The following is a 21328-nucleotide window of genomic DNA, read 5'->3' on the forward strand; positions in this document are numbered from 1 at the left end:
ACTGCCTTTTGAGATGATGCCATTGCTACAGGACTGGCACCGTTACAGGACAGACCATCAGGTTAGCAACGCTCCCTTGAAGAGATCAAGGTCATTTGGGGCACCAAGCAGCATCTTGAGCAAAAGGGCTATTTTTCTGGCGATAAAATAATTAGGATCAAAAAGTAAAGGTACTCACCCCAGGTAAAGTTTTAATATTGTGCAGTGCATTCTGTGCCTCAAGAGCAGCTTTTCTTGTATAAAATGTTACGAAACAACAACCTATAGAGAGAAATGAAAAGCTTTCAGAAATTAGCGAGTATGATTTGTGAGAGTACAATAGGGAGGGAGAAAAAACAGTGGTTGAACAACACATTAGGAAAGCTGGAAATGTGAATTATCATGAGGCTGCCTGAATGACATGAATAAAAGAAAGCTTGTATGGTTTAAAATAAAAAGTCACCCCCTGTGCATTGCATCTATAGCACACCTACATTGTTAGTGAACTGTAATAACTTAGAAATTAATTTAACCAAAATCCAATTGGCTTTGTACAGTGTAAATAAGGTTATATTTTCCTGAAGGCTCCCCATTATACTTTGAATGTAAGCAACATGGCAAGCTCAAGCAGCAGGAACTCATTGCTGCATCCCAGGCAGAAAATCAGGTTAAAGCAGGACCTTATTTAAAGGGCCTTATGGATAACAGCAAAGGTTTGTTCCCCCCTGTTTGAAATCAGGTAGGACTGGAGGTAGGACACTCATCTCAGTTGCAAGAAAGAAAAACAAGCTAAAATAAGAAGAATTCACCACTGGTGGGATAGCGGAGGCTGCTGATGGTTGACAGCATTAAGTGAGGCTCTGCTCACCCTGCATCTGTCTAACCTTCCCTAAAGCAGATAGTTTTAGCTGACTTAATCCTATGGTAGCATGGTCCAATCAGGTGGTCTGTGGGACCAAACACAGGTTGTTGCCACGTTCTCCAATGCAAACATTTAAAGTAACTCATCCCGCAGCACATGCAACCCAGGTAGCTCAATACCAGCCCCAGGGCAAGGTCAGGGCTCACACGTAGATAGATCCTCAGGGAAGAGCTATAACATGACAGGCATGGGACAATGAAACAGGGACCAGGATTTGATTTGCTGCAATCTGTAATATCCCACAGCAATGAACTCTACTCCCAGGCATGCACAGGGCATATGTGGAGACCTTACCGCTGGAGGACCTTGCATTCACATTGCAGGTGGGATGCTCAACACAACATCCCAGCTTGTGACTTCAACTTTACTTCCAGTGGGAGTGAAAACACTTTGAAAGCATTACTTGCACACTTATGTGCATAATGCAAGACTGCAGGTATAGACCCAAGGAAAAATCACATTTAAATTGCTCCCACCCAGCACTGTGAATCTGTGATGTAGGAACACCCTTAGAGACCAATCTGTTGTTACTCTGTCCATACGGGAAATACGGGGGCACTGAATGCAGCCCTTGTCCCATGGACATAGGTAGCCACTGCTTTGGAGCCATGTCACATTAAGAAGAGACCCCAAAACTCCTGTAGAGCTCTGTGGCTGCAGATAAGGTACTTTGTCACCCAGCCGCTATGGGGAGAGGGAAAATGTGCTGGGTAATGCTGGTTGGGAGGCAGAAGTGGCTACTGAAGTAAAAACCTACTTTGTATCAAACAAGATGATGCAGATTTTATTGAGGAATCAGAAAACAATCCTACTCTTCTAATCACAGACAGAGATTTGTTCCAACTCCAGAGAAATTTCAAACCAAACAGTAAATAGCACAAAGCTTGGCTGTTGAGCCTTGGTGTTTCCTCAGAGCATGACACAGATGAAATAATCTGTCCTTTGGGCAGTAAGCAAAGACGTTGCTTGCATCAGCTCCCTAATGTCAACCTAGGTGAAACACCACATCCCCCCTGATATGGCCAATTTTGTTCAACCTTGCATCATCCCCATAACAGCAAAGGAGACCTAAGAAAAAACATGCGCAGGAGAACACAGCTAGCAAACATTTCAAGTAACCATGTGGATGTGACCCGTACCACACCTTGGAAGGAAGGGCCGCATCCAGAACGCCCCCTCTGCTGCCTTTCACTTGGCTCAAGCTGCGCACTGCACTGTGAACATTCCCTCTGGCTTCGCAGCCAGGCCAGCGACGACCATTACCTTTATAACGAGCAAAGGTAATCGTGTATTCCCAGCTGGAATACAGTGAGTTTATCCCTAACGTAGAAAAGCACTTGCAGACAATACAATACACGGGCAGGCAGGTAACGCAGACTTAACGCAGCTGAAAGAAACATTTCTCATGCTGCCAACAGGTTCCTTAGAATTTCACAGTTTACGATAGAAATGGTTTGATAATTATTTCAGTGAGCCGAACATTGTTTGGCAGGGATGAGTATTACAGACAGCCACAGCCTGTTACGGTTTGTGCTTCCTGTGAGTGTTTCTAAATCTTCTATTCTACTGGAAAATTCTGCAAATTTAAATTATTTTACCCCAGAATGAAAATGGGAAACAAATCTGAGCTTCTGACATTTGATAGCGTGACTTTGAGAAAACATTGCAACATTTTTCTAACCTGCCAGCCAGCTCTGAAGTCTATCTTCTATTGCTTCTTCATCTGGTTTATTAGCTGTTTAATACAAAGCTTTTTAACCAGGAGACGATTCAGAGGGGAAAATATCAAGCAGTAGTCACAACTTTGCAATTGCGATGTCCTTTACCATGGGTCTGAAGGGTTTCATTTTAGATTGCAGCTCTGTGGATTTATTCTGATAAGAAGTTTGAAATCTATTGGTTTATCATTCTTGGCACTACTTGAAAGAACTGCACTTGAAAGATGAATATGCTGTGAAATACCCTTTAACCAGCCATTTTAGGGAAGTAATAGTGCAGGAGAGAAAAATGGCTCTGTGAATGAGGACTGGGGGAAAACAGTAGCTTAATGGGAAACGTGCAGATGTTTCAGCCAGGTCATTGGATCCTGACAAAAATGGACACTTCCAAGCTCCCAGACCAGCACATCTCAAAGTGTGTATGGATAAAATCTTTCTCGGGTCTCATTCTGTTCATATCTTCTTAAAAAAAACCACAACAAAACAAGAGATGGTTTGCTGTGCTTTGAGGAGAGCATGGGCACCAGTTGTGGACACCTGCTTCTGAAATTCTCTGCTAAAGAGGTCAGGGATAGATTAAAAAAAGAAACTAAGGAAACACAGAAGAATAGAAAAGGCAAAAGAGCACATGGTCCTGAAGGAAACACTGTAGCTCAGCCTGTGGACTTTCCAGAGGTGCTCGCTGCCAAGTTACACAAACCACTGCAGCTCCAACAGGCCAGGTTTGAAGATGCCTCCAGTGTAAAATCCCTTTGGCTCAGTGCTACATCCCATGGGAGAAAGTACCAAATTCAGTCCTTTCTGCTGAAATATTGGAAGGAAAGATGCCTGTGTAAGAGGACAGGGCTATTCTGTGCTTTGAGACTGGTAGCTGGCCCCTGCTGAAAGACAGCTAGGAAACAACTCTCCTTCCCCCATTTTTCCTAAGAAAATGTAATATTGCCAAAGACAAATCAGTGAACAATGAAAACACTGGAAAAGAAAAAGTGCATTTCCTACTGAGAGAAAAGAAAAAAACCCCAAATCTCTTCTCTTCAGCCCCTGCACGCATAATCTTGGCTTCATCACCAACAAATCTGACAGCAGCTTGAACCACAGCTAAACTTTTCTGACATCCAAATAACTCAAAGCCTGACAGTGATAACCTTCTCCCCTCCTAGTCAGGACAACTTAAAAGGTGAATTGGTTTGTGGACACGGTTCCGCCGATCCTCAAGAGCCTGAAATACAGCCCAGTTTAACTCCATGTGGGTTAGTATCTTCTCAACCAAAGGAACAGGAGCTTGTGCTGCCTGTCAGTGCCTCCAAACCAGCAAATCTCCTGCGTTTTGGTAAGCTGGTTGTGCTCTACTTGGAACTGTATTTACTACAGCGTAAGACATTTCTTTGTACCTAGAAAAAATACTGAATGAATCATGCGGATCCCTACAGTCCCTTAAGGACATCAGCAACAACTTCATGGCTATCCTGCCAGATGCTTGAACAGACTGAATAAAACCTGCCACCCCATGCTGCACAGCGTCTAATAGCAACAAATGGGATGGCTGAGAAACAAAGACAGAAACCAGCCCTACTTCTCAAAACATCTGATGAGAAAACGCTGCAGTGTGTACACTACAATGCTCAACTTCAACACCTCATTAAAAAAAAAAAAAAGGAAAAGATCTCTTATTTCAGCTTGTTTTCTCCCTCTCTTCTCTGCCTCTGCCCGCCCCTCGCCCCCCCACCCCCCTTTTTCTTTTTTCAAAGGAAATTTAGTGCCAGAAAAAGACCTCAAGGTCTCAGCCATTGGGAGAGACTTGACACATTCAATTCTCCATGACACATTCAATTCACAGGCCCCTGCTCAGGCTGCCAAAGGCACCAATTAGCACCAGTGGTGGAGATTTTATTTATTTAATTTCCACAGAAACCTGTTTAGCAAGACACCGACAGGGGCAAACGGTGTTGCATATGGCTAGAAACAGCTTTACTTGAGTCCCTGTCAAAGATGGCAGCAATGGATAACATGGGGATCATGCGGCCACAGCTTCACTAAAGCAACCGTTTAGAAGTTAGAGTGGTGATGTTGACACGCCTGAGGGATGTGATGCCATCCAGAGGGACCTGGACAAGCTTGAGAAGTGGGCATGTGTGAACCTCATGACATTCAACGAGGTCAAGTGCAAGGTCCTGCACCTGGGTCGGGGCAACTCACAGTATCAATACAGGCTGTGGGATGAAGGGATCAAGAGCAGCCCTGCCGAGAAGGACTTGGGGGTATTGGTGGATGAAAAGCTGGCCATGAGCTGGCAATGTGCGCTTATAGCACAGAAGGCCAGCTGTAATCTGGCCTGCATCAAGAGAAGCGTGGCCAGCAGGTCAAGGGAGGTAATTTTCCCCTCTGCTCGGCTCTGGTGAGACCCCACCTGCAGTGCTGTGTCCAGCTCTGGAGTCCTTAGTGCCAGAAAGACATGGATGTGTTGGAGCAGGTGCAGAGGAGGCCACGAAGATGATCGGGGGCTGAAGCACCTTCCCTACGAGAACAGGCTGAAAGAGTTGGAGTTTTTCAGCCTGGAGAGGAGAAGGCTCTGAGGAGACCTTCTAGTGACCTTGCAGTACTTGAAGGGGGCATATAAGAAAGAGAAGGCAATCATTTTAGCAGGGCCTGTAGCGATAGGACAAGGGGTAATGGTTTTAAACTAAAAGAGGGAAGATTTAGACTAGATATAAGGAAGACATTTTTTATAATGAGGGTGGTGAAACACTGGAACAGGTTGCCCAGAGAGGTGGTAGAAGCCCCAACCCTGGAAACATTCAAAGTCAGGTTGAATGGGGCTCTGAGCCACCTGATCCAGCTAAAGATGTCCCTACTCACTGCAAGGGTGTTGGACTAGATGCCCTTTAAAGGCCCCTTCCAACCCAAACTATTCTATGATTCTGTGAGTCTATGATTCTAAGTCAGGAATAGGCAAAAAAAAGAGCAAATGGTGAGGACTCTGACACCACTGTACCCATGAATTTCTGCTGAGAGAGATCCTGGGTTTCTGGAGGATATTTGTGGGCATTGTGGAATTAGGACAAACTGCATTCTTCACCATGAAACTTAAAAAAATGCCATTCCTCCTATGAGCAAGAAGATTTTTTTCAGAGACCTGTTAATGACCTCCTGCAATGGGACTTCTCCTCCCATACAGCTTCTGTTCTACGACCCAAATTAGCCACCCGTGAAACCCTTGCCCCCATCCACCCAGCAGAGCAGATATGGCTTTTTTAGGCTGTAAGATACAGCCATATGACATGGCTAAGAGCTCCGTCATGTCATTATTTTCACCAATTTCTCCCCATTCAAACACATAGTAATCACCCTGTGAGACCTGTTTACATTCCTAATTTTTAACAACTAACAAAAGGAAGCTCGCCTCCACTTCAAGTTGTGTCTTACATGGTCCTTCATGGCATTTAACGGCACTGGGATCTGTATAAGAGATCTCTCAGCCAGGATTTCATGCTTGACTGAATACAGCAACCTCCATCTTGCTTCAGGTGTGAAAAAGTCTCCTACATCTCCCTAAATGGAATATACTGTTCCTAGTTAAAGTTACCAGGAATTGCACATGTGCATCAATATGAGAAAATAAGCCTTGGACATGGACAGGAATTAAAACACGTTGTCCTACAAGGTGATCTGAGGTTTTGATTTGCTTGAAGAATAACGTGTTGCAATTTCCTCGACCTGAAAATTTAACTTTTGGGAATTAAAAGAGAAAAGATATAGGAGAAAAAAAAATCCTCATATTTGTCGGTCTGATTTATGAGTTTCTATAGTTTTCAACTGTCAAATTTGTCAGTTTGGATCTCTCCTGCGTTGTGCATATTATCACCTGCTGCCAGTATCTGAACCCTAACCATAGGGTATAGAAATACAAGAGCTTATCAGTGTGCCTGCAAAGCCTGCAACAACTTAAAAGTATGAAATTTGCTTTACCTTCTAGACTAATAAAATAAACACTTCAAAACAGCTATAATGATTATCTGATGATTGAACTCTGTATTCTTTTAGCAAGTAATGGAATCCTGGCAGACAAATTCAATTCAAAATACATTCACATTCAGGACATCAACAAAGTCATCATGTTGTGAATTGAAAATTCCTTTAAAGGCTGTGTTTGAATTCTAAGGGGCTGACAGATCAAGGGACTGAAGGCCCTGGAAGGCTAAATGAGTGAAGTCCCGCTATGTTTCTTTCTTTCTGTGAATGAAGCTCACTTTTGTGTGTGCATTTGCAAGCAGAACAGGTGCTGGCTTCATACAAGCTTGGAATCTCAATGGGGACAGCAGCTTCTTGTCAACCCAGCACAGTTCAAGCTAGTTTAAGCTAAGGAGGATTTTTTTTTTTTTTTGGTTGTTTTCTGTCCAAATATTCCTCTCTTGATTTCCACATTCACTCTTCCACTACCAAAATCTAAACATAACACTGCGATTTAAATGGGCTGCCTTTTAAAAGGGTCTCTTGCGTTCCGGCTGTTCACTTGAACACTGAAATATGTGCTCCATAAATCACAGCTGCCTGAACAGTGTGATTTGCAACCAAACCCACCATGATCTACACTGTTGTTTTCCAAAAGGCAAGGAAGACATCAAAAATTCTCTTCCTCTAAAGCCACTGAAAAGACCTACTGGCACAGGAGTGTGGGTGCATGGCTGGGCAACAAGCTTTTCCACATGTCTTAAATTTGGTGCAGTGCAATGGGAGCCTTGGCCGGTGTTTCTTCTATATTACAGATTTTAGTGCAATTAGCCAACCTGCATGGAAGACACCAGTCTAGTGTTAGGAGAGATGTTTCAAGTCTTACAGATTTTGGTTGGGTGATTCCATAGAAAACCACAGACTGCCTGAATAGGAAATACAGACGTTCCTGGCAAAGGAAAGCAAAAAAAAGACGTTTCCGGAAATAAAAATCTAACTATTTCTGTACTTTTGCAGAAGAGAAGAGGAAGGTGGCTAAGGCAAGGATGCATTTTAATTCCTACCTGCACCATCCTCCTGCTCTATTGTACACGGAGTCACTCCAAAGTACGATGGCAATGATTCACTCCTGAAGTAACCCCTGATAGAATTGCCATATACTGCAGAAATCAACCTTTAAAGATGCCGCCGCCCAATTAGCTCAGGTTTGCTAATAGTTCGATATAATTGGCACCCGGATGGAAACCGTGTTACCAACCCTGTCACCAGCCAGGAAACCGCATTGCCACTCTCACGACAGCACATACTACAGCGATGCCACTTGTAATGTTACTACATTAGCTGAACGTAGGCTGGGGCTCATATGCGAGAAGGATTCACAACCTGGACATGCCAAATTCCACCCTGTGCTCTATTCTTCCTCCCGGTTATAACATCCAGGGCAGCAATGCACCAGCCCCAGTGTACCCCAAACCGCCCTTGTCACATTAAAGCACAAATGCTCCAGGCCGGTAACAGCCCTGTAAATGGCCAGTGAAAAATGATCCCAAGGAGCTCAATTTTTTCTCTCCATGCCTTGCAAGTTATGACGGCCTTTCTGTTAATTGGCCACAAGTCCTAGTTTGCTGTCAGCCTTCAGCTGCACCGGGGAGCTCTTTTGGAGGAGTCGCACTCTGTCATTCCCGTACCCTTGTGAATACAAATGCTCTCTATAAATGTCCTCTGCCTACAAAATGGAAGTGGGTTTTTTTCTTCCTCTTTTTTTTTTTTTTTTTTTTTTTTTTTGACCTAGATTAAATCTGCTGCATTTTCAAGCCTTTTGGGAAAGCAACTAAGAACTAATATGCACCGGTTCGTGTGCCACAACACTTTCCTACCCATTATTATGTAAATTTTGACTAAAGTGCGACACAGACAGAAAAGATATCAAGGGCAAAATTGCCAGAATCTGCTTTTCTTGCTCTCTAAAATAAGCCACTTATATTAAACAGTTTTAAATAGCTAATAGCTGTAAAAGTATCTGAAGAATTTCAACATACACTTTTTTCATATAGGACAAAGACAGCTTTTGCAAATTCCTGAACTCTCCTGATGACTGCATAATGACTGGGAAGTGAATGGCCAGCATGCTGGTACTCTCTTAGAAGAAAGGGGCCAACTTCCACATATGCAGCTTGGTAATAGTCATTCAATATTTGCACTAGATGGTGATAAAGGAGGAAAAAAAAGCAGATGCAGAATTAGATTATATACACGGTGGCGGGGTAAATAAATACATACAAATCAGGTTTATAGCATCAAGGCAATTTCATGTCATTACTAACTAATCCGTCCCTAAAGAAACCATCACTGCATGCTGGGAAGTAAGCTGAGATGTAATGTTCTTGGCTGACTAGTGGATGAGAGAAGTCCAAACAGAAACTCAGAAAATGCTGTGAAGATACAGGTGAGCAGTCGGTGGCACTTGACCGGCACATCAGAGCTGCATCAACACCCTGATCTGCAGGTTGATGCAAATGCCACCAGCCTTGCCTGCGATGTTCCTCCTCTGCCAGCCCCACCAAGCACCCACCCATTATAAATCCCTTGAGAGGGTCATTGCTTCGCCAGTGCTGTGAGATGGAAGGCTGTCAGTCAGCCCACATCAGTGAGAAAATCAAAGCGGTTGCCCAGCACCTCTTGTCCAGTTCATGTTTGGTCCATTCACATTTCTGGATCTCAGGGGCAGAGAATAATTGGGATCTTACACATCAGTCAGGCTTACGATAAAAAATGCCTGTCAGAGCTTTTGGAAAAAAATTCTCACGTATGTAGGACAGCAGGGGAAGAGGGGAGGGAGATAGTATTCCAGTCTCTATCTCTGTGAGGGGGTCTCTCATGGGAAGTCACTGTAATTCCCACCTGTAAAATACAGAAAAGAATATACAAAAAATACAGGAGAAACAAGAGGGTTTAGAGCACAGATGCTAAGAAAACGGAAATGAAAAATTAAGTTGTCCTTGCTTATTAATCCATTCTTACAGCAGAAACTGGTGTGACACTGTATTTCAATTCAAAAAGACTCTACAAAGATCATGTTTACATAAATTAATGTAGGCAGGGACACATCTTTCCCTAATGACATTTCAAAAGCCCTACAGTCTCCAACCCTGATATTCACTAGTAGCAAATCAAACTTCCTAGCACACACATCTTACAGTCCTGGATTTCCTTCTGTTTTCTTTCACTTGAATGCTTGAGAATGATCACTAAAGACTGGTTTGCCCTGATAAGACTTCCAGACCACTGCTCTGATGAAACCTCTAATAGCACTGTGACTCCCGAGAAGCCACTCAAGTCCTAGTTCAACTAGGAGGCAAGCCTGTAGTGAAATAGCATAGCTTTACCATAAAATTATCCCTTTAAAATCTTCTGATCTTTGACTTTGAGAGTTAATTGCAATTTATAAATCTACACTGTCACTATGAAAACCCTGTGTTCTGTATTGGAAATTATTTTCACTGGTTAAATGCCAATGGCATCCTGGGCTGTATCAGGCAGAGTGCTGCCAGCAGGTCAACGGAGGTGATCCTTGCCCTCTGCTCAGCCCTGCTGAGACATTTCGGGGTGGGGGTGGGGCTGGGTCCTGTTCTGGGCTCCCCAGTACAAGAGAGATGTGGACATACTGGAGGAAGTCCAGTGAATGGCTATGAAGATGATGAAGGGACTGGAGCACCTCTCATATCAAGAGAGGCTCAGACAGCTGGGATTGTTCAGCCTGGAGAAGAAAAGCTCAGAGGGATCTTATCAATGTGTGTAAATACCTGATGGGGAGTGTCCTGGTTTGGGCTAAATCAGAACTAATTCTGTTTTAGTGCTTTAACTTTTCAGTTAAGTCTCCTCTAACTACCAGCACTTTCTGAAACAGCAGCATGTTTTTCCAGAGAGTGACTGCTCCTAGCAGTGATAAGGCCTGGTGTTTATAGTTCGTACCAAGGAATGGGATGCGGAGAGGCTCTTGCTTATAGTTGTTCTTATGGTGACCAAGGTCACTGCTAAATCTTGTACCCCGTGTTGGGGTGCCAGGAGTGAAAAGGGTCGCACCTACAGGGAGGAGCGAACTGGACAGGTGACCCAAACCTGACCAACAGAGTATTCCATCCCATAGACGTCATATTCAGTATAAAGCTAAGAGATCATGAGGGTCTCGCCCTTCGCTCCCCTTCGCTCTTCTTTGATGGCCGACATCTGAGGAGGACTGATCCGTGCATCCCTGAATCCAGTGCCTGAGTCCAGCTCCTGCATCCCGTCCCTGTCTGCTGCCGAGTCCAGCCTGGGACTGCCCCAGTGCCAGCCCTGCGGTGTGGTGGTGACGTATTGTCATCAGGGTGGGGGGGAGTTGGGTTCGGTATTGGTTTTGTATATATTTGTACATATTGTATATATTTCATTTTTTCCTTATTCTTATTATTATCTTTTCTTTTATTGTTATTGTTCCATTAAAGCTGTTTCAGTTTTCTTTTCCAAACCGTAAAGTCTCTCTCCCTTGTTCTCTCTCCTTTTCCCTTTTGGGAGGGGAGAGGGGTTAGTAGAGAGCGTCTGTCATTCGTTAGTGCCTCAAACCGTGACAGGGAGGAAGCAAAGATGGAGCCTTCTCAGCGTTGCCCAGTGACAGGACAAGAGGCCATGGGCACAAATTAAAATACAGGAAATTCCACTTAAAAATAAGAAAAAAACTTTTTTACTGTAAAGGTACTGGCACGGTTTGCCCAGAGAGGCTGTGGACTCTCCATCTCTGGAGATATTCAAATCCTGCCTGGACACAGCCCTGAGAAACCTGCTGTAGGTGACCTTGCTTTGAGCAGGATGAGATATATCCCAGAGTTCCCTTCCAATGCCAGCCAGCCCATGATTCCTTGAAATGGCAATGAAGGAATTTAAGTCGCTTTTCCACAACATCACTGCTAACACAGCTTAACTTTCTCAGAAATATATTGCAAGCTTATTTAACTTTAGCAGACAACATCAGTTAAATTACTGTTTTATTGTTGTACTCGTCAGTTGGGAACCAGCTCTCATTCACTAGCAAATTTCACATACAAGATGAGTTTTTTCATAGCAAGAACACAGGAATTAATTTTTTTTAAATTTTTTTTTAGAAACAGAACCAGGAAACAAATCTCAGCTTGGACCATGTTGCCACAGACATGCAAGACAAGAAGAATGTCTTGTGTCATACCTTGTTTTCAGAAATGTATCAAGAAATTTTTGAATTCAAAAGCTGATTTGATATATTTTAAGTTACAGTTTATCCAGTCCTGTTGGATGGCTGTGATGAAGTTTTGTTTAATACCCATGCATTCCTTCAGTATTACAAGACCACCTATCCACCCACAGCTGTGACAGCTCTAAAACTCTCATCTTGTGTCTTCTAAAGACAGTACAGGAAAAGCCAGATCTAGCAGCACAAAGAGACAAAAGAAGAGGTCCAGGGAGAAGGTGTTATAAAAGAAGGCATAGGGTGGAGTGATTACTATTGCCGACACTTAATGAAAATCCATTTAAAAAAGAACAACAAAACCCCAATCTTGTCCCTTACCCAGAAACTTGGGAAGAACACGGTTCATGGGTTGGTTTTGACACTTATCTGGACTTGGAAGAGTTGGATACCATTTTTGCAAGATAATCTAAAATCTGACCTTTGATAATTCATTTCTAGGAATAGGCTGTTGAAGTTCTTCTGAAAATAGTGTTCAATGTCGATCTGAATCTTTCAATGTCTAAACGCTTTTGAACAATCTGGCCTTTAATCTCCCCGTGCCCTAGCTTCTCCTTGTAAAATGGAAAGAATAAAATGTCCTGAGCTCAAAGGAATACTGTGCAGCAACAGGAAAATTGTGAAGTGAGGTAAAAAGATACAGCAATAATAGTGACATGAGTAACAGCAGAGCTATACTTGCAAGTGTTGCTTCCATCTAACCCACTACAGTCTGGCACGCTTCCTCCAAAAGTTTGCTTATAGGAAATGGAAGAAATCAATACAAGACATTTGAGCTGGCTTGAGGGGCAGTTAAGCAGCATGGGAAGGAATTCTAGGTTAAATATTGCAAGTCCTGAACTTGAATCGATTGAGGCCTATTTCTCCCAATCCCATATTTTACTGCTTTTGGCCAAACCGCCTAACAGGGGGCTCCATTCTTTGCCAGCCAAAGAAGTGACAAAGCCTCCACTCTGAGTCATGATTTGGTACAATATGCACACTATTTTCACCTATTTGAAAACTTTTTTTCTTAGAAATGTGTTACTTTTCTCCATCTTTAAACCTTGAGTCTAAAGCCATTGTCTGAATACATCATACTCCCCTGCTTCGTTTGCCCAAGATGCAGTCAAACACTTTCAATTCTTTCTCGACTTCAACATTATAAACCCTTACATATCTCGTATTGATTTCTGGGCATTCACAGATTCACTTTCACAGGGTCACAGCACATGTCAAATCTTTCCTACACTGTGTACACCTTCAAGCAGTGTTTCATCTAAGGAGCTTCACTTTCCCTGAACTTGTTAGCAGTGACACATTTATTCCCCAATTAATCTTTTTTTGTAACAATAATAAAAAAGAAATAGAAGAAATTCCTGGCAACTCTTCTGTCTTTCTAGTTGGTTGAAACAATTTTATGCACATGAAGATGCAACTCCACAGAGCCTTTGAACTTTAAGCATCATCTTTACTTGGCTTTGAACTCTCAACAGGGCTCACGATCTTTCAAAGCAATATAGTCTGCCTGTGGAAGCTTCAAACAAGGGGGAAAAAGGCATGGTTAGAAAAAACTGCAAAAGATATTTTTATTAAAATGCCTGATGCTCCTGGAAATAAAAAAAAGCCAACTGAGTGGTATCTGAAGAAGTGTATTCGGCACTCAAGTGTTTCCCTAATTAATTGTTTAGATGAGTGCTAAAATAAATGCAGCAGCAGCAGCAAAGATAAACAAACCACTTTAGTAATAAAGCCATATATTTGTGCAGACGCACAAAAATAAATAGCAGCGCTTAATGAGCGCAAGCAACGAGAAGGAAGAACATACTTCGTGTGGGGGATCCATGCTCAGAAAGCTCAAGCGCAAAGACATTTGAGAGGTATCTCACGACAGCCTTCCAGCCTGACTCACGTTTCCCCTTGTACAGCATCTTGTTTTGCACAGACTAACAGTTTAAAAGAAAAAGTGTCCTGATGAAGAATTACAGTTCATGCTTCACCTTGTCTGGGCAGCCTCACAGGGGCAAGGAAAATACTTATGATAAGAGATTGTTAACCCAGTTGATTATTATTATTCTTTATTTTTGTCTGATGAGTAACTAACATAAAATCAATGAAGGGAGATGCAGAATAGATGTGTAACACATGTACTTCCAAAATGAGAGAGAAAAGCTAAGATGATTCATACAGTCTTTTCCTTGTGACTGGAAAATGAGCTAATGAAGTATAAATACTGGGGAAAAGCGTTATCTTGCAAATCTAGGAAAGTAGTTTTAATAGAATTATAAAACAGATGCAGGAAAATTCAGCTAAGCTCCCCTCCCAGAGAGGGAAGCATTACACTTCCATGTGTAATTCTTCCAAAGTTTTATCTGGTCCTATCTGTAGATTTCCCAGAATCAGGCTCCCCATAACTTTCCCAGAAAACTATTTTGCAATCTCATAAATATTAATTTTAAAGACACTTTTAATGATAAACACTTTCAGCTTTGCTTAATTTCTCATCACTATTTATTTCTTGAAAACATTCCCAAATCAAGCTACTACTTTGTATTCTTTATATAAATGGTTCAATAACCAGAGGAAAACAGTAAAACTCCATGATCATACAAATAAACATGTTAATCCCCTCAGAAGTCTTCATACAATTGATGATTTCTTTCTTCCTACTATCAAAACCATGCATGACCTGGAAAACTGATTTAGAAAATCTATTTACCAATATTTAATATCTATTAAGGGAAGGGAATATTGGGAGTGTGTTGGGCGACCCATGGGACGTGTCTCAAGTCCTCTAATTAATACCAGTTCGGAGCAGTCCAAACAAGATAGTGCCATGATATATAGGCCCTATGGCTGTCCAAGGATCAAGATGTGGCATTTAATCAGATCAAGATTTAAAATAAATCTCCAGCAGCCTGTTTCCAAGTTATGACAAGAGAAACACTTGGCTAGAGAGGTATAGGCTCTATGAAATGATTGGCAACTTATCAAGACGAGAAGAGAAAGAAGCTGGATGATTGGCAACTTAATCAGAGGGAGAAGGAAAAATAGAGAAAAGGAACAAAACGAGTGCCTAAACAGCTATGTGTTGGCTCCTGCGGCTGTCAAAGGTGGCCTTGAGCAGGCAGTGGTAGGAGGGCTTACACTGAAGCTTGTCTGCAAAGGAGATGAAACTATTCAGTGTTCCTTGGCATCAATAGCATGCGGATCCTGAATGTATCTAACGACATTTGGAGTAGCATGATTCTGTACAGCGTTCTCTGCAGGTCACCATGGCAGCCACAGGAACACGTCCAACAAAATATCACGGATGTGCAGCATAACGGTGCTTTGCTACCAGAAAACTCATAGAGCTTTAGAACAAAGTCCCCAGTCTTATCTGAAAGCTAAAAAAACCCTCCAAAATAAAATAAATAAAAAATCCAAGGCATCCTTGTGCAGTATTTCATCTTCAGCCTCTGCTCCTTCTCTGACAAAACATGAAGACCAACCTGAACAATCATAATATTTTGGTAGCAGTATCCTTTGGTTAACGTTACAGTGTGCCCTCGTCCTTTATTCAACATGTTATTTTCACTTAAAATATCTATGTTAAGCAAAAACTCTGCAAACTTTTCCTGAAGGAGAACTGAGGAATGGTGGGTTAGAGGTTAGATCATCAAATGAGCTTTGCAACCACCAGTTTTTACTGGGAAAAAGCATCGCTTGCTCTGTTCACAAAAAAAACCCCTACCCATAGATGACTTCTATTTATCCATAGAGCGCAGCGGGTCAGCAGAGGAACTGCAAAATGATGCCCCAAAAATGTGAAATTTCTTTTCCCACTTGACATGGCGGATAGGAGAATAAGGACGTGCTTGGAGGGAAGTCCTGGTAAGATCGAGACCCATATCTTTGTAATATTTAGTCTCCTGCTAAGCCTTATTAGGGCAAATTAAAGATATTTCGAAGCAATTTGAAATTCTCTATCAGAATGCAGCATTACTCACTTTTGCATTTCATATGCAAGAAAGATAAACCTCAATGTACAGCAAAATTATTTCTGGAACAGTATACTGCATGTTTTCACTATAATGCGTATCATAAGCTTTGACACAGAGATAACCAAGCGATTACTTGTCAACCCCCTCTCATTTCATCAGTCTTAACAGATAGGATGAAAAACGCTTTTCATGTGCAACAACAGGCTACATATTAGTCCTGCAGAGTTATCAAAAATGTGGAACTAAATATCAGACCAGCCCAATTTAAAATGATGAAGCACTTCTGAATTCTAAAACAATTAAGCTGATTTACAACACATGGACTGATACACTGTAGGTTTCAATCCTTTTTTTTTTCTTTTTAAAAGGGGACACATTTTTCCATGCTAGTCGTAAATTAATACAATCAAGATTTATTTCTTTTTTACCTGAGTACTATTCTGAATACTAACTTTTACACCTCCCAAGGACATTAGTGGAAGATTCATATTTTACCTGGGAAGATATACACAGAAGTGGGTTACAGATCTAGGAAAGGTAAACCACAACTATAGCAGAAGAACAGCATCATCTCCTTTTTCTGTGGCTTTTCAGTGATGCTGTGTTGCAGATTTGGTCAGTTTTCATTGCTAGGTCCCTCATTTCTGCTTGTAAATCAAGGATGCTGGGGGGCTCTGAAGTTTAACCAGGTAAGGCTTGCAATTTTCTCCTCTACCCTTCATGATGGTTGCTCCCAAAAACCACATGCAACTTGAATACTTCTGATCCCACTGGGGTTGATATTTAAACTAACACTGACATCGGCAATGCAACTCTGCTTGATCACAGTACTAAGAAGTCATCATCTGTGTTTCAATATCCATTTGATTATTACCTGTGTTTTAGGAACAAATAGGAGACTGGAGAAACTTTTCTTTCATTTACCACAAAACAACGGCAGTGATGGCAGCAACACTGCTCAAAACCTCCTGTGAATATTTTGGCTCCTTTATTACGGAATACTGGAATTTACAAGATAAAACATAAAACAAAAGGTACAGGACATTGACAACACTTTTTTAAGGCTTTCACTTTTGCAACACACAGGGACAATGGATTTTAAATGAAAGTTCTGTTTCTCTATACTTAATATTTTAGTATGACTGCATCTGTGAATGAAGACATTCAAAAAGCCATTATGTTTTCAACTTAGGTTAATAATAAGGCTATTTTTCCACCCACTCTCTGGCACAGCTGTAATGTTCTTGGCCTCAAGTGGGAGGCAATGTGGAACAAGGATTAGCAAGATGGATGATATACAACATACAGTGCCAGTTCATATAAAATATTACTAGATTGGAAATGACTGTTTACTGTCTCAGTGATTACATGACCGCTTTTTTTCCTTCCAAAGAACATACAGTATGTGGCACTCCTCTATGCCAATAAAGCTTAGTGCATAGCACCTGGGTAATGACAAATTAATTTTTGAGCTAAGCCTGATGAGGGGGTCAGCCAAAATCTTAGGCAGAGTTTATCCCCAGTACTATTTTACATGACAGAAAATGCATCCTTCACATTCATCAGTATTACGACAGAACAGGGATTATACAACAGAAAATAAATAAAGTGGGGGGACAAAAATACCAAAAAACTATTAGGACTGTGTGTGTTTACAGTACAATAATAAAACATTTAATCTTGGAGGGGGGGGGGGAGTTGGAAACAGCATCCTGTGGTCCACTGCCAAATAAAATTGGACAAAATGTTTAGGAACGGACTAAACAGAATAAGCGTGGATTTGGCAGACGACAAGCTGGACGAACTAGCAGGTCTTTTTTCACTTAGGTTAGATTTCCAAACCCGAGACCTTTACATCCTGGAACATGATATCTCTTGCTCTATGTAGAGACCCACCTCTCCTGACCAAGGCCATAGTGGCTCAGCCATGAGCAGCCAGGGAGCCTGAGCCCTGGCTCCCAGTACATTTGGGTGCCATCATGCCTCAAACCCAGAAAACCATGTGGGTCCAAGTCTTATGTCCTGTCCAGGCATAAAATTGCTTTTACCACAAAGTCAACACAAATTATTTAAATTCTGAGCACTCAAGAGTTCCCATCACTTGGACTACTGGCCATGGCCTCTGCCAAAATATCAGCAATACTTCAGAGTTGAAAAATGTTTTCTTTAATAATTATAGTGAGAGAGCACTTTCACTTGAAAGAGAAACAGAAGTGTTTCAAAATAGCGAAATCGTTTCTCGTCCCTAAGCAAAGCTCCTCTGAAAGAGCTGTTCGCACAATCCAGACACCTCCATTTTCATGTAAATAGTTTATTGGTTTAATAAAACATATAAGCAGGCTTATATCATTATTCTACCAGCTGCAGATGATCTATATTCACTGAGCAATCTATTCCCACAAAAATATCTTCATTGAAATTAATCTTAATGCTCACTCTTCCTTCTCCCACAAGCTAACATCTAGGCACTTTGAAATGCACATTAGCTACTTCAATAAATAAGATGAGCAATTCTTGGTTTTCTTAACCACACAGGGCCTAAGTGGATGATCTCTTTACATGCCCTGGACGACGAAAAAGACATTAAGTACTAGAATTTTTCCTGTTTGAGTAGCCCAGTGAGAGCTAGCCAAGTTTGCAGGCTTGCTCTTGTCATTTCCAGAGCGTCAGAGTTTCCATAAGCAGTGCCTCCCAGAGTCAGGTCATCAAAGCCTCAGCCTTGCATGCCCCAGCCTTTTTTTTTCAGGGTGTTGTTCCAATACTGTGAGCAACTGCTCAAAGTTTGAAAGTCTGCTCCTTTGACACGCTCAATTTGGCAAGTATAGGAGAAATGCTGTTAGATGAGGAGAAGAAAAGAAGAAAAAAAAGGGAGAAGTAGGCACATTCCCTTCTCCTACTCATTCTCTAATGATCTTTGTGCTATTTTTTTTTAAAATCTTATTTAAAATTTCAGCTCTTTACAGTAAGATCAGCAAGAACAGATCTTTGCTTCAATAAAGATGCACAAAGCCCTTTTTGTTGAGGACACGGGTCCAAAACTCTGGCGTCTGGGCTGTGCAGCTTTCAGCGCAGGCACGCTTTCAAACCCTCTCGTTCATCTATGCTGTCAGTGTTTCAGGACAAAGATCATTTTACCAATCTGTTTGCACAGCATATTGTACAATCTGTTACGTGCATCTGCAATACAAACAGCAAATGATAATAAGAGCATGTGGACGAGACTGGAGCCCCAGATTTTGGGTCCCTTTGTTATCTGTGGTGTATGGACCCTGATCCACAGCGGAGGCAGCTGCACTCCTGACTCACTGCATGCACACAATGTACCATGGGCACTCTCCATGAAATCTAAACACTCAATATTCCCTATTAAAAAAAAAAAAAAAAAAGTTTTTTTCCCCTCCCTCCTATTTCAAGGGAGTCATTCAAAAGTTAAAACCATGACTATACCAAGGCGAATCAGACAGCAAATTACCTTTTGTAATATCCTACTTAAATACCAAAAAAAGCCATGAAACTTAGGGAGAACGAGGAATAGTTCATGCCAGATGCTACCTAATGAATGTTCAATCATAAATGCCACGTACAAATGTATGAAAAAAATTCCCTACTTTTAAACAGGTTGTTCTCCAAAATCACATTGGACTGCAACAGTAATAATGTTTCCTCATCCTTTCTAAATATTTGTCTTTTTTTTTTAAGATAGCAAGCACTTCTGACATTTGCTGCACAGAACATCGCGCTCTCACTCCTTGCAGCACAGATTGCTAGTCTGCTGCTTTACATGCTGATTTCTCTTTTGTGAGCTGAGACCTTGAATATTTTCACGGGGGAAAAGCAGATCAATGATTTTTTAAGAGAGCTAAACAATTCTGTGTAATGAACATCAGTTGACATGGGCAATTACTCTTTCTTTTTCCCCCCAAAAAAAACAAACCACAAAAACAAAGAGGAGATTGTAACTCCTTTGAATGGCATGTGCCTTTCTGATTGTACTAGAATGTCAACTGCATGCACAAACACGGGTGGGTGAAGTTCATGAGTGACACGTGGATCATTAAAATGTAAGATCCGTAGGTGAATAAAAACTTTTGCCATTTGATCCAGCCAACAATAAAGAAAGTAGCTGCAGAAACTATTCCACTGTTTCCCAATTTCCACAAAAGAGTGGTTGAAAACCTGGGGTTTTTTTGGTTTTTTGATGAATGAATGGAGAATAAAATATTTTTTTGCTAGATTTCATGTATTCGCTTTTTAAAGAGTGGATACAAAAGGAAAATAAAATAATATGAAACATAAAGGAGACGCATACTTCAACGGTATTTTTGACACTCAAAATTATTCTGTAAAAACAGCCAATATATCACGTTTTCTCCTTAATGGTTAAAACACAAAAGCAGAGTAGGAAAACAGTGGATGTCTTTATCACTGGCTTGAAGCACGTCTCTGGCTCTGTCACTGTGTTTCCATGCGTCTGAGTTTTCCATTTATATAACGTGAATAAGTTAACGTAGATTACTTGCATTTCTGCTTCTATGTAGGAAGTCACACAAAATACCTTCCTGATCTCGTTGTGGCATCTCCGTATAATGAGAGAGTGAGAATCCTGCATTAATAACAGCATTAAAAATACCACCATGATAATTCAATGAAACCCCTCTGCCACCATAATCGGTTACTGCTCTTATTAGCGGAGGGCTGCGAAGCCCCAGCGTGGATCACCCCGACACCCCTCCTGTCATGCACCCAGACTGGCGCTCAGACTGCTCGTCTCCGTCGCTGGTGCAGCCCTTATCCACGACAGCTACACTCAAACTAGGAAGGACACTTAGGCCAAAATCACACCTTCGTTAGACACTTGGAAAACCATCTGTAAGGGGAATCTCCGTAAAAAGCCTTCTTAAAGGGCTCGGTGGTTACGTGTTATGTACACGCCCCGATACCTGTTCCTAGCTTCAAGCCTATTCCTATTCAGCAAAGCAGTGAAGAACATGCTTTAACTTTAATCACTTGCCGAAGTCATCAGGACTGTGTGCTTAGTTGAACAGGGGTCTTTATGAGCCAAATATTATTCTTAGTAATAAGGAGACCTGGCAATACACTAGATGGAGCATTTGATAGTAAGTAACATTAATTCAATTAAATCCTCTTACAGCATACACTCTCCAGCTAATGTAGTTTACAGTGAAATTTTCTCCGGCACTCGTTTAAATATAATTGCTGCACTTATCTTTTCATGAGGAAATTTCTGAAGGTTACTTGTACTGTGCATGTGTAAACCTACAAGCTACGCTGACCTTTAGTTGTGAGATTTTTTTGAACTGCTTAAACTGCAGCATCTAAATAATGATGATAATAATAATTATAATAATAATTCCTTACTTTCACACAGCACCTTTTAACTCAATATATACCCAAGTGAGAACTAGCAAGCAACAAAGCACAGGTAGGCATTGCATGCTAACAGCTCAGGACTGGAAAGGAAAGCTAACACTGTTGGAAATGTAAAGGCTGGGAGATGACACATTCGGAAACCAGAACA

The 21328-nt window shown here is 41.5% G+C and overlaps 1 protein-coding gene across 8 annotated transcripts in view; it reads right to left on the bottom strand.

Moving 5' to 3' along the window:
• CELF2 (CUGBP Elav-like family member 2) overlaps positions 1 to 21328 on the bottom strand; it is a 255550-nt gene that overhangs the window by 96763 nt on the left and 137459 nt on the right. For all 8 annotated transcript variants that reach the window (XM_086474807.1, XM_086474799.1, XM_086474792.1 and 5 more), the window contains one exon: positions 179 to 261. In XM_086474807.1, coding sequence (XP_086330933.1) covers positions 179 to 261 — 83 coding nt within the window. The remainder of the gene's footprint in view (positions 1 to 178; positions 262 to 21328) is intronic.

Source organism: Leptosomus discolor, chromosome 1 (genome assembly GCF_034619465.1).
Source record: "Leptosomus discolor isolate bLepDis1 chromosome 1, bLepDis1.hap2, whole genome shotgun sequence".
Classification (NCBI taxonomy): Eukaryota; Metazoa; Chordata; class Aves; order Leptosomiformes; family Leptosomidae; genus Leptosomus; species Leptosomus discolor.